At 39.1% G+C, this 13,934-nt stretch overlaps 1 protein-coding gene across 1 annotated transcript; it reads left to right on the top strand.

The window, feature by feature from the left end:
* Nucleotides 1–9,334: 9,334 nt before the first annotated feature.
* On the top strand, nt 9,335–10,960 carry LOC147629488 (uncharacterized). Its single transcript, XM_086812746.1, has one exon. It carries the CDS (start codon nt 9,480–9,482, stop codon nt 10,317–10,319), a length of 840 nt encoding a protein of 279 aa, XP_086668872.1. The 5' UTR covers nt 9,335–9,479; the 3' UTR covers nt 10,320–10,960.
* Nucleotides 10,961–13,934: the final 2,974 nt, after the last annotated feature.

The raw sequence follows: 13,934 nt of genomic DNA, 5'->3' as shown, positions 1-13,934 counted from the left end.
CAGTGCAATGGCAGCGAAAGGGTTAGTGGCAATTGGTGGAGCAGTCAACCCACAACGCATGATGTGAGCACAACCTCGGTGTCACACATGTAAAGGCGGCGTATTGTAACCACCATGGAGTCATTGCCAAGATTAAGAAGGCACAACTTCAAAGAGGAATCAACTACTGCCAGCGCAGAGAAGAGAGACATGGATAAGGAGAGAGTGTTGGGGGGGTGTGTGTGTGTGATAACTTGCAGTCTGTGTACTGTAATGTAGTCTTGTAAGCTCATAATGTTAATTGACTGGTGTGTCATGGAGCTTGTTAATATGTCAGAGTCTGGCAACTCGTAATTGTATTGGGTGTCTCTTCTGTGTCGCTTTGTAATGCTTCTGGAATGGTTCAAAAAGGCACACTTGCTGTTACTCTTCCCTTCTGTGCCATCTGTTACTCTGTAGTGAATGAACATGTTGTGTTTATACTCATGTATACATTCTATGTGAGAGGTGAGTGAGGTGGATCCACTGTGCTTGCTTGCCCACCACAAGAGAGAAGTTCGGTACTTTCCCCACGACCACTTGAGAGTCGGTGTTTGAACCCAAAACCTCTGGTGGGAGCCTTCACATCTCCCACCACGACATTGCCTGGCTAGTCAATTACACTAGATTGTTGTCTTGCCATTCCACTGATAGGGAAATTAGCGAGAAACACTTGGCGATCCTATTGGGGATTTACCTGAGAGTCTGGGAACTACAACAATCACTCTGGGTAGCAATCAGAGGGCGCCACCTACTCCAATGAAGTTTACATTTTGGATCACACTCCCCCAGAGATGTTCTTCAAATTCAAGCAAAGATTTGTAAGGGAACTGGTCCGGAAAGCAGAAGCTCTATCACCGAGCATGCCAGGTGTTGCACTTGGCGGTGCAATGGAGCGGAAGGGTCAGTGGTAGTTTTGGCGGAGCGGTCAACCCACAATGCACGATGTGAGCATCACCTTGGTGTCACATGTGTAAAGGCGGTGGACTGTAACCACCATGGATTTGTTGCCAAGATCAAGAAGGCACAACTTAAAAGAGGAATTAACTACTCTAGAGAAGAGAGAGATGGATAAGGAGAGAGTGCTGGGGGTGTGTGTGTGTGATAACTCGGTCTGCGTACTGCAATGTAGTCTTGTAAGCTCACAATGTTAATTGACTGGCATGTCATGGAGCTTGTTAATATGTCAGAGTCTGGCAACTGGTAATTGTATTGGGTGTCTCTTCTGTGTCACTTTGTAATGCTTCTGGAATGGATTAAAAAGACACACTTGCTGTTACTCTTCCCTTTTGCACCATCTGTTACTCTGTAGTGAATGAACATGTTGTGTTTCTGCTCATGTGTACATTCTATGTGAGAGGTTCCACTATGCTTAAGCTTGCCCGCAAGAGAGAAGTTCGTTACTTTCCCCACGAACACTTGAGAGTTGGTGTTTGAACCTAGAACCTCTGGTGGGAGTCTTCATGTCTCCCACGGCATTGCTTGACTAGTTTGTCACACCAGACTGCTGTCTTGCCATTCTACTGATAGGGAAATTATTGATGAGAAACATACATACATAAAGAGAAAGTACTCTCCTATAACAACATACAAAATGGTCGGTCTATAGTGTGAACCCGACTATATGAGCTAGCGCTATAACTATGCCATAACTTTAGTACTCCAAAGTGGTTGGCACATAGCATGTCATCCACTTTCTGGCAGCATATCGACCATAATCTCACCAACCATGCCAATGGCATAAGTGCGGAAGCGTCACCCAGGCGGGTCATCAATGTCTGCCTCTCGTAGCACTAGTTGAGCTTGATATCTCAACAAGATATGTATGTATATTTTATTCATAATTTTATTACAATAAAATAGGTATCTCGTATGAGATATCTAAATGCATATTAAGAATTTTTTGGGACATATTATATGTCTCATAAGAGATACATGTAGATCCTATGTGGAAAATGTAATATCTCGTATGCGAGACATGTTGATCTGATGTTGCATATAACACGGGATATCTCTTACCAGATATGGCGTTGGATGTAATATCTCGTATGCGAGACATGTTGATCTGATGTTGCATATAACACGGGATATCTCTTACCAGATATGCGAGACATGTTGATCTGATGTTGCATATAACACGGGATATCTCTTACCAGATATGGCGTTGGATCCTACGTGGATGCGTTTGAGATCTTGTACGAGATAGTGGAAGCTAGGTTTAGGTACATGTGTGTCAAGCACTGAGCCCTCCAAATATCTCGTGCGAGATACTCTGCCCACACCGCATGTCCCAAAAAGGGCAGTCCCATTTTTGGACGCACTAGACAAAACTAGGTACCCTTACCTTGCAACAACAACCCTATATGATACAAACCTTAACAAATGAACCTAGACTTTGGACTAACCTCTATAACCTATATTATATAACCTTCACCATTACTTTTTACCAAACACAATCTATGCAAAGAAAAGTGCCACATTCAACCCCTTCATCTCTTCCCAATTTACACCCACATACCAAATGCACTATTATGCACATGAAAAAAATTAAAAAATGCGAGATCATTAAAAAAGTTAGACATGTATCTCACTTCACCATGGCTTTGTTCACCATGTATCTCTCAACACTTCACCATGGCTTTGTTCAAGGATTGGAAATGGGGAGAGTCCTCCATATATCATTGTTTTTTTGTATAATTATTATAGATAATGCTAAAATACTATGCATTTTTTTTTGGTATTTCAAGCCAACTTGTCATAGCTGTAACACATGAGTAAAGTTTCTTGTTGGGATAGAAAGTATGCATGTCTTTTGTACCAATGGTGTTTTCTTGACTAGAGTTGGTATATATCTTACAAATTGATTGTTATAATAGAGTGGGCTCTAAGACTTTGAATTGGCACCAATTAAGACCTCTAGGTTGTAATCAACACTAGTCTTGTAATTTCACAGAAGTGGCTTCAACCACAAAAATAGTTCAAATTTAAATTTCACAGAAGTGGCTTCAACCACAAAAATAGTTCAAATTTAAATTTTTTGTAAGTTTGAGATAACATATGAAGTTGAAAAGTGATGAAACTACTTAAGTGTATTCAATTGGTATAAATAAAATTTTGGGTAGGAGTTGGGTCATTTGAAAAATTGACGCTTTAATAATCTTAGCGCACATTCAATTGGTGTTATATTTTTAAAATGAGTTACTTATACCTATATGATTTTTCACAGTATGTTTAACCTGCTTAAAAATTCCTTGATGTAGTTTTAGTGAAATTTTGAAAAGTTGCATTTTTTTTTGGGGCGCAAAAAGATCCTCAATCATCATCACCATTGAAGATAAACCTTCAAAGCCCCTTTTTGCTCTTGCTTATACTTTCTTGTGTTATGTACATTTCCCTAGAAGGATTGTATTTGAAACTTTATAGTTAGAGAGTAAGGATGACACAAAAAACTTGGGCTCGATTCTAGCCCATTGGCCGTAAAGAGATGAGAGGTGTAGCCAACTAACTGCAAGTTTGTTTGCCAATGGCACCGTGTCCACCTTTGGATCATTCTTATATAAAGGGATGACACAAAAGCTTTTGTTACAAAAGTCACAAAGAGGCTCTTTTTAATAATACTAGAGTTAAGCCATATTGTGTATTTTTGTAGGTAATTAGTGGTCCTACAAAAGCATTCACTGGTCTCAAGAAGAAAGGTTGTGCCATACTAAAATTTAAATTTTGTCTTTAGAGCATGAAAAAGAAAAACTTATGAAAACAACTAGTTAGTTCCATTAGTCTTAAGATGTATCAAATTGAAGGACGTTAGAATGTTGTGAGGGAATTCTTTTTGGTACCCTTCGATGACCATGAAATTCAAGTTTCTATGGTAGTGAAACTTCAAGGCTAGTTCATGGCTTATAAGTGTACTTGTACCATGAAGTTACGACAAAGTTTTGTTTAACCCAGTTGTATATGATTGATAGCGTGTGGTTGGGATGAAGATTAGCTTTGCTTCATAAACAAGTTGTTGCTTGACAAGAAATTTTCAATGTTTTGTGTCACGATTGCGTGTAGAGTAAGACGATTTCTCTTATTAAGAAGTGGTAGAAAGATTTATGTTTTGGAAAAGGAACGTGGATTTCTTCATTACAAAAGAAAAAGGGGGCTAATAGACAATGTATATATAATAAGGCGCTCAATAGAGCGGTGTAGTCTATAACATATTATCGTATTGTTGTCACCTAGTCGTGACACAAAACTTGCGGACTGCATAATTTTATATTTACAAAATCTAGACTACAAGGGCATATATATAGAGAGAGAGAGAGAGAGAGAATACCAGACGCTGCACGCGATGCCGGTGAGGTGACGGAGTCGGTTGGCTACACACACACATCAACACATGCAACGAAGAAAAAACCAAATAAATCCATACGTACAACAGTTGGCTCGCATCATTTGGTCGATATGTGGAGCTCGCAAAATCGTTTGCCTCTCATTAGGGAAGGGGCCGCTTGCCTCAGTGGCAGCTTTCCGAGTGGTCCCTTGTGGTATGATGGAGATCGGCGAACCAGGTTTTCATCAAAGGACACGTGCTACTTTCTCATGTGTAGGTTGATTGGTTGGCTTACGGTTTCTTTTTTTGTTTTTTGTTTTTTTAAATTTTGGCGACTACTACAAACTTGCAGGTACCAGGTTCGATCCACGGTTGGACACCTGATAGTTACCTTGCTCTCGCTTTTTTGTAGAGGACTAGATTAACTTTCGTGGGCTACTCATAGTATGCACACAAAAAGATAGAGCTCTTGCACGCTAAATAACTAAGTATCTGTAAATACGAGCGTCGGTTTTCCTCTAAACTCCTAGGTCACTTCCATGAGCTGTTTGAGCCCTTGAAGCCCTACTCAACTTGTTAGGTCCCGATTGAAAAAAAAATTACTATATGATTTTAATGCTTTTAGAATACTTAAATGACACATGTGCTTAGTAGCGTTACTTGTATTTACCCATACATACATGTAGAAAAAACTAGCCTTTAATGCATTTTTCACGGCTAAGAATGAAAAAAATAAGTTTGAATTCTGGCTTGCCTTAAAATCAATGGTTGAGATTTTGGCCTTTTTTTTGGGATCAATAGTAGATATTTATACATATGTGCTAAAAAGGTCAGATACACTTTTAAGTCATATACAACTGAAATTTCTTCACTACAGTCCTCTATTTTTCACACTTGACTTTATTTATGAGTTTATAAAGCAAAGACCATCTCTCCTCTTCTCCAACAGAAAACTAGACTGCTCCCAAGAAATCTAATAGCCCAACATAATGCAAGCCTCCATCATTGCCTCAGTGGTGCAACCCCTTGGGGATTGTTTTTCCAATCTGTCCCCTTTCTTTGACCAAATTTTTACTGTGGGCCTGGTTCCCACTGGGTTCTCTATGAATTGAACAAAAGTATAATCAATCTGCTTTTCTTTGAGAGGTACCATCTTTTGGTTCTCGGCCCAAATCTAGGCAATTTTCCAGCCTGCACCAAATCTCTCCTGCAAAATATAAACCAAGTGTTAGGAGTCCCCTCTATGAGTGAATCTTTTTCCAAGCGTGTTAACTTCTCCTCTGAAAATTTCAAAATTGTGATTGCTCTTTTGGAACCTTGAGTTAATAGATGGATAGATATGAGGAGGACTTCCTCTTGTTTTTTTCCAGGGCAAAATAGTGTACAGTGCACGAGCCATGCTGCTTTTTGGATTTCGGCAAAATAGTGTACTAACTACTAAGTTTGCACGAGCCCTCCTTCTTCATGCGCACCGCAGTGTGCTGCTTTGCCAACCTACCTATCCCCACCCTACGCGTGTCTTTGCTTTTCTTCCTATCCACCCCCAACATTTTTGATATTTTTAAATTACTTTTTTTTGATATTTTTAAAGTACTTCTTTTCTGCTTGTTGTAGCATGCGCGCAGCGCCACAAACACTTATATGCTACCAGCCTTTGGAAAATTTTGGCGGGCCGGGATTTTCCAATAAAAACTACAGTTTCTCTTGCCATGGTAGATGCAAAGAGACCCAAATTGCTAACTGGAGCCTAGCGAGGGGTGTGAGTGTACTTGTTCGAGGCAGGACGAAGTACCGTTGAAATCATTGTAGCTTGAACATCAAATTGCTCAATTGACTCTCTTTTTAAAAGGGAAGGTGCTGTGTAGGAGCACCTTGTCCATTATCCATTAAAATATTAAGGTATTGTACTCAAGTGGGTAAGGAGAAGCGCGTCTCTCTCTCTCTCTCTCTCTCTCTCTCTCTCTCACACACACTTTTTGGTAGAAACAAGGCACGAAGGCACGGCCATCTTGACCCAACAATATGATTTTATGAAATCATGGGGTAGGCATATAAAGTTTTGGAACTTTCTAGACATAAGCAGTGTATTAGGATGTTGATTAGAGTTTATTAACTGGCGTAGGGTTGGTTTTATGTGTCTTGATGTGATTTTTTTTTAAAAAAAAAGGAGTGTCCTATGTATAGTAGGATTATGTCAAGTTCTGTTGTCCGTGACATCCCAACAGACAACATTTCTTCGAGTAAAAGACAAGAAGTCGTTCTCAACTAAACTTACCATGAGCGCACCACTCAACCCTCACCATCATGAGTTGAAAAATTTAGCTTTGCAAAGCTACCGTGTGTTATCCGTTGCCCCCACTTTTGATAAAGATTACTCCTGATATTATTCGATGTTTAGAATATTAAAATACCCATTTGTGTGTCCAACTCCCCCGTCATTTACATGGCACGGTGCCAATATGGCACCAAAATTGTTTTTTATTAATTGATTTAAAGAGAGAAAATTATTTTTTTTTCCACATACTAATTATGGCCTTGCATGTTGGTTTTCATTGGCCTTAGCACTATGGCCTTCTATGCTTTTTTTTTTCCTATGCAAAACAGACAATTCAAACTAGTCTTTGTCTCAATCCCTTTATAGGATCTTGCAAATGCTTCTTTGTGATCTTGGATCTTATCCACCTCCACAAGACTAAAAGCAAACATGTACTGATTTTTTTGGGTATATTTTGTAAAGACTTACCAATGCTTGTAAAGTTTTTCTAGCTTTAGTACTATAAATATCTTTCTCCAAAAAAAAATCTTTAAAAAACGTCCAAACCTAAATTTGTATACCCACACCAAGTTCAAAATGCAATGAAGGTAGTAGAAGTCACAATTATTTTACTTATAGTAACATGAACTTGTGGTTACAATAATCATGTGGGGCTACAACCTATGTTTATAAGCTTTCCACCATATTGTGCCTCAACAATACATTTTCTTAATCGTTTCTATGATGATATTTTCAAGAAAAGAAAAGATGAGTGCATGTTTGCCATAATATTATTTTAGCTGCTTACTTGTTAAAGTCATCATTAGGAAAAAAAAACACCTTACACACATGGGTAACAGAGTCAAATTTTTTTCCTTCAAGCTCAATAATGTATGCTCTTCAATGGTCTTCAGAAATTGACATGCATATAAATGTATTACATGATCCCTTCAAAGGGATTTGATATTCAATACTTTTGTCGCTAGCTTTTTATCTACATGCACATACTTAAATTCTCAATTAACTCAAGAACTTCAAGAAAACAAAACAACATACTTTGCAAAGAATCTTTTTTTTACATTGCATTTTTCTAATATGTTTTTGCATGTGAAAGGGTTCACCCATAGATAAACTTCTTTCATAACAACACTCAACATGTTCTTTTACCTTTAGCATCTAAGCTTATGGTGTGCCTTTACGATATCATAGTTTGTTTGGGCTAGGTAGACAATAATATAACAAGTGTTATCTTTCATGTCATGGGATGCTCTATTGTTCTATTTACATTCCATCAAAAGTTGAAACAAGATTATGGACGTTTGAGGTAGATGTTGGAGCTTCTAAAAAGGAGTTTGGCTTTATCCAAAGCTATGGAGCTCATGTGCTTTCTTTATGTAAAATAATTGCAATCATTAAAGAGTGTAGTGGGGATCTAGTAGATGCTTCATCATGCATTGTCATTTCCAAAAAGAAAGAATTAAAGAGTAAACATGGTGCATCTTTAAGCTCAATGGCTTCAATAGTGTTGTTGTGAACACAATGCCAATCATTTCTTGAGAAATAATGCCTGGAAATAATGTTGAACTCAATCAGAAGCTTTAATTGAAACTCTTTGGAAAGAATGTTGATCTCCCAAAAAACAGAGTTAATTGAAAATAAAGATAACACTTCGAAGTTTTTGAAATGTAGCAGGAAGCTAAAGCCAAGCACTTAAGTACACAAAGTTTTGCAAATGGGATAGGAAAAGGAATCTTACAAGGTGCCCAGTAGACAAGGTTAGATTCATGGTATGTTCACAGTGTGTGAGCAATGACAGTGCTTTCAAATGAAAAGACATCATTAGACCTAGGTCTTGTAGGGCATTGGTTCTAGGGAGTGTGGACAAAATAAAGCTAGAAGATGATTAAAAGGTCACCTCATAGGGGAAAGATCCACTTAAAAAACCTTGTGAGTCAAGTATAATAAGGCCTTGCTTGAGTATCTAGACTTGGTTGTATGTGATCTCTCATCAGCACACTTTTTGTGCCCATTGAAAAAGGCATCAAGGAGAGGTGAGTACCTACTTGGCACTTCAAAGAGACATCACTTTGGTGGCACAATGTTACCCAATGGTGGCCACTTACAGTTGAAATTAGTGTTTAGGGTACAAGACCATTGAGTAAAGTTTACCCAAACAAAGCTCCAAAATGATCAAAGATCCAGTTGGTAAGGTGCTTAGGGTGTTTACACACTTAGGCGGAAGCCCATGAAAAAGTTTTGCCCAACCAATCAGATCACCACAATCACCCGCCCATCTGACATTTCTTTACAAACTGTGACCACGCCCATGCACCCTCAGCGCTGATGTGTTTGCTGACTGGAGCCCAACAACCACCGTTCTAGTTCTGGGCAGAATAGCCTGCCCACAGCTCTCAGTTTGCAGGATGCCTTTTTCGTGGGCATGCCCACGATCTATAAAAGGTATTGTCGCCTAGCAATTGTTTAACAAAAAGGTACCTGCCCATAGCTCTCAACCTTTTTCATGGGCACGCCCATAGTCTATAAACACCCTTAGTTTTTGGCCTTCATGTAAAATTTGGCCAAAAGGTTGCCCAAAAAAAAGGTCCCTCGTTGTTCAAGCTCAACTTGGTGAGGTCATCTAGCTTGACGTGGAGGTATAGGTCGTGACAAGCAGCCAATAGTAGAAGGTACGTGGAAGGAGAGGCAAGGTTGAAGGGTGTATAAATGAAGGGACTTTGCTTGCCCAAAGGGCAGCAAAAAATTAACGTTCACACCAACGTCTCTTTTCTTTTCACCCCCTCTTCTTCTTCTCCTTTCACAATTAGCCAAGCACCCAGTTGGTTCTGTTGCCTTCTTCTCCTCTACCACCCTGCAGATTTCTTCTCTTTTATGCCAAATCATCATAGCCATCCCCCCACCGCCATGGCCACCCCCACCAATCAGCAGGTTCTTCGCCTCTACGGCATCCTCTACCTGCCTGTGGTCTCTCTCGCCGTGCTTACTGCATTCACAGCTTCAGTAGCTCTTCCTGCAGCTCTGCGCGTTCTGATCCCAGCCATGGAGTCTGCTTTCTTCGTCTCTCTGCCGCATCTGTGGAATGCCTTTCTAAGTTGGGTGACCCCGCCCTGTCTGTTTGTCCTGTTGAACGGCATAATCATGATCCTCACAGCGACCTCTGGCATTTTTACAAGCCCGGGGTCCGGGGGATCTGATTTCTACGCAACTCTGCTGGCGAAGATGGAGAATGTGCAGAAACAGAGCGTTGCTTTGATGGTGGAGTCCTCGTGCCCTGCGAGGCACGCTAAGGTTCCCGGGTGGGTAATTTCGAGGGTTTCCGACTGGGAGACTTCCTCAGAGACGCACAAATGGGAGGATTCTAGGGTTTCCCAGTGGGGAAATTCTAGGGTTTCTGCTGCAGAGGGTGATGAAGAGGAAGAGAATAAAATCTCTGAGGCAGACGAAGAACCACCCAGGAAGACAACGGAGCTCAGCAGGCTTGAAATTGCTTGCTTAGAGAGTAATCATGAGGAGATTAAGGGTGGCTCTGAGCCTTCCAGCCCCCACTGTGCAACCCCTTTGAAAAACAGCATCAGAAGGTCCCTCTCCGTTGATTCTGCTGCTCTCAAAGAAAGTGAAGCTTCTGAGGATCTCAGTGATGAGGCCTTCAGGAAGAGAATTGAGGATTTCATCACCAAAATGAATGCCCAATTGAGAAATGAAACTAACTAGCGGCCTTATTGGGTGGCTCTTAGCTGCGATGGGTGATGATAATATCACACAAGTGCATAGGTCTCCTTCGTGCTCATGGGCTTGATTGAGTTGGGATACATACCACCTTTTGATCAAGCCTCCTTTGATCATAAACAAAGACCGTAAAAGTCGAGATGTTGATAAATGGCAAGAAATTAGCATTGTCCATAGCTTTCTTGGTTGTAAATGGAATGAAGCCTTGGATTAGTATAGTACATAAAATCCAAGAAGGTCCATGTGATTAAACGGTAGTGCTATGAAGGGGGGTTATCTCAAATTAAGCTTAAAGATATGGAGGCGTTCATCAAGTTCAGGTTAGTTCACTCAAATTAGATCATGGCTATGGAGGAAGCTAGTATCAAATGAGATATAGTAGTGTAGAGGAGGTTAATTAGATGCAATGCCGTCTACTACAATGGACTAGAATGTAAAGTAAGTTGGCTAATTTAAGATGATGTATGGTAATCTCAAGAAGAATGGCACTTTTTAAAGCCAACGTCAGTGGATGTAGGAGGAGCAGCATCATGTAGGAGAGGCTATCTGTAGATGCTCTAAGATGTATGTTTCCAAGTTTTTTTTTTGGGGATTAAGCAGTGTATTATTAGAGTATTCTGAGTATTCTTTGGAGCCAGTTGAGCACTAGCGATTTTAACAACTGTGTAGCTAGCTAACTAGCGCTTGTTTAAATTTATGAGTTGATAAATTATCGATTAGTTCAGTACGCAACATATTTTTCTTGCAGATCCCGCAGCAAACTCCAAAACCTTTGGGTGACAGACTACCGTGCTGTCAGCCGTGTGTGGTTTTCAATGCTGGAGGGTTAGCGCCACATCGGATGCGACACTATTGGCCCGGCGTGGCGAGACTTATTTTTGGATCCCGGATAACGTCCTTATCGTGACTTTTTCAAACGAAAGTGCCCATAACAAAGTAAGTACACAAAGTCCTAATCTTTGAGATTTTAATGGAGAATTAAATCAAAATTGGTTCCATGAAGGCCCCAAATTTGTAACCCTACCTTGGCCTTCAATTTGAAACCCTGTATTTGGACTTCTAGAAGAAAACTTTGCTTTTCAAGGTTGGCCTTCAAACGCCAAAGAGTTTTTATGGGCAGCCTTTTACAAAACAATGTACTAAAAGAAACCTTTTTCTATGAAGTTCAATTATTATGTTCAAGATTACAATAATATAAAGAAAAACGTAATTTTTTGTATTAAAAAACTTTAATAAGTGACTATTTTGTAGTTGTAGCATACTCTTGATGTTGAGCATTGTTTTTTTAAAACCTTATCTACATCATTCTAAGCTCAGGGAGAAAACGCTTTTTCACGTCTTATGTATTTGATGCTCCCTTGAAATACACATCCTTTGCAACGTTTGAAAATCCATTCTCGGGAAGTGCGATTTGTGTAAGCAGAATACTCGTCAGTCACATAGGCATATGTGGAGTTCTCATAAATCTAAGAAAGTCACATTGAGGCTTATATGACTCTAGTGACATATCTCATATATAGCAACAAAATACATTACCTGCATGACACACTTTTCATGGTCAAGCATAAGCTCCACATGCTTTTGGATTGGTAATGTGACTTGTTTTTCTCTCATCTCCCACCGTTGGGCAGCTTTACAATGTAAATTAGAATTTGCATGCTTTTATAATTTTATACTATCCATTTTTCTAAAAGGATTATCCATTTTAAACTCACAATAATACTTGAATTTAGTCTTTTGCTTCCCTTCTTCGTCTCTCACACCAAAAGCTCAGTCAAAGATAAACTTCCACTCATGCCTAAATTTTCTTTTCTCTCATGCCTTAACCTTCTTCTTCTTAGGCTCTATAGAAGATACATCTTCTTCAGCTTTATCAATGGCATCATGCAAAGTATGGGCTAAAGTTTTAGATGCAGGTTCATTACATTCATGTTGGAAATGAGACATGCCAATAAAGCAACTAAAAGTGTTTTTTATTTTTTATCCTTCCTTGATTGACCAATATTGGATTCCTAAAACAAAAATAATAATATTCATTGATTTATATTCATAGATTATCAATTATTTTTTATATGAACTTAAAACATTTATACACAACCACAAATAATAATGACATTTAATATAAATAATAATACCATAAGTTAGAATATCAAAATTATTTTTAATAAAATGTTACATTATAAAAAAAAAGGAACAACATCATGACTTAATCTATAGTCACAACATAATAAACATAACAATGATTAAAAACTTTAAAAATAACAAAATAATTCAATTAAATTAAAGCTTATAACAACCAAAAAAACTATGAAAAAAAACCAACGAAACACAAAAAACTATGAAAAAAACATGTAAAGTACAAAAAACTTTGAAAAAAACATGTAAAGTACCTGTAGAGCGACGTGGGTGTTGGAGCTTAGACGGGGTGTAGCTGTGTGAGGAGGTAACAAGGCTATTAGAACCTTGTGAAGAAGAAGCAGAAGACGAACCGGTTGTGTTGGACCATGGTGGTGACTCGATTGATGGACGCCAGTAGATAGCAGGATGTGACGCCTGTCGACTACTAGATGATAGTAGACAACCAACTTGACGACAATTGCCGAGGTAGAAGGTGGTCACAATGCAGAGGGATTAGCAATTGATGCAGAAGGTGGTCATAATGTAGAGGGATTAGCAATTGAATCAGAGTTGCAAGAAATTTTGGAGAATGACATACACGACTCAATGTGGGCTATACGTCGAACACCTCTGCACAGCAAGGTCACTTTTTGCCAAGGATAATTAGGTGGCAAAAATGGAAAGTGTAAGAAGAGCATCAAGAAATTCTAGTAAGGTGTATTCTAGATCCACCTTTCTATGGTATAAGAGAATGGTCAGGGGGGCAAAGGCATTATTTCATGTGGTTTTGCATGTGGTTTTGCAATAACAGCGTGGATCATACTTGGAGAGTATGTAATATTTACCATTTGTCAATCACTTGCTAGACCCCCAGTTGTATGGCTAGTTGGATGAGGTACAAACCTTATTGTGGATGAGGTTCGAGAATTGGACGCTGGTGGATTTGTGTTGCAAAAGGAACTATGCCAAGATGCAAATGATGTAGCCAATCGGTCACAACAAAGTACAGAGGTGGCATATCGGATATGGCAGCCAAGAGAATAGATTCGACAATTTCAAACATAGCTACGGTCTTTAAGTATTTGGTCATTAAGGCCAGACAGATGAGCTGATTAAACAGGCTGTCCACTGGTTGCAAAGAAACAGAGTGATTTTAATTAATCTTTGGTCTTAAACAATTGGACAAAATTCCTCTTACATGGAGTTAGTGGATATCATTGCTAAGCTAATGAATGCCTGGTTGCTCAATTTGGACAAATATTGAAGAAATTAGAGCAAAATTACTACTGGGTTTTTTGGTTTTTATGGTTTTTCCCAAAACAGAGAAAGGGGTTTTCAAAAATTGATATGTACACATGTCAGATGGTGTTGATACTCAACATTGAGGTTGTTTAGGTGTCAATGCAAGTTACCCATACTTGATTACACCACTACATTGTGATTTGGAGCCTTGGAAGGCGCATCAAAACAGGGTATCTCGAA

This window comes from Cibotium barometz, chromosome 18 (assembly GCF_041138505.1).
Source record: "Cibotium barometz isolate CiBa-2024 chromosome 18, ASM4113850v1, whole genome shotgun sequence".
Lineage (NCBI taxonomy): Eukaryota > Viridiplantae > Streptophyta > Polypodiopsida > Cyatheales > Cibotiaceae > Cibotium > Cibotium barometz.
This window is presented reverse-complemented; position numbering and strand designations above follow the sequence as displayed.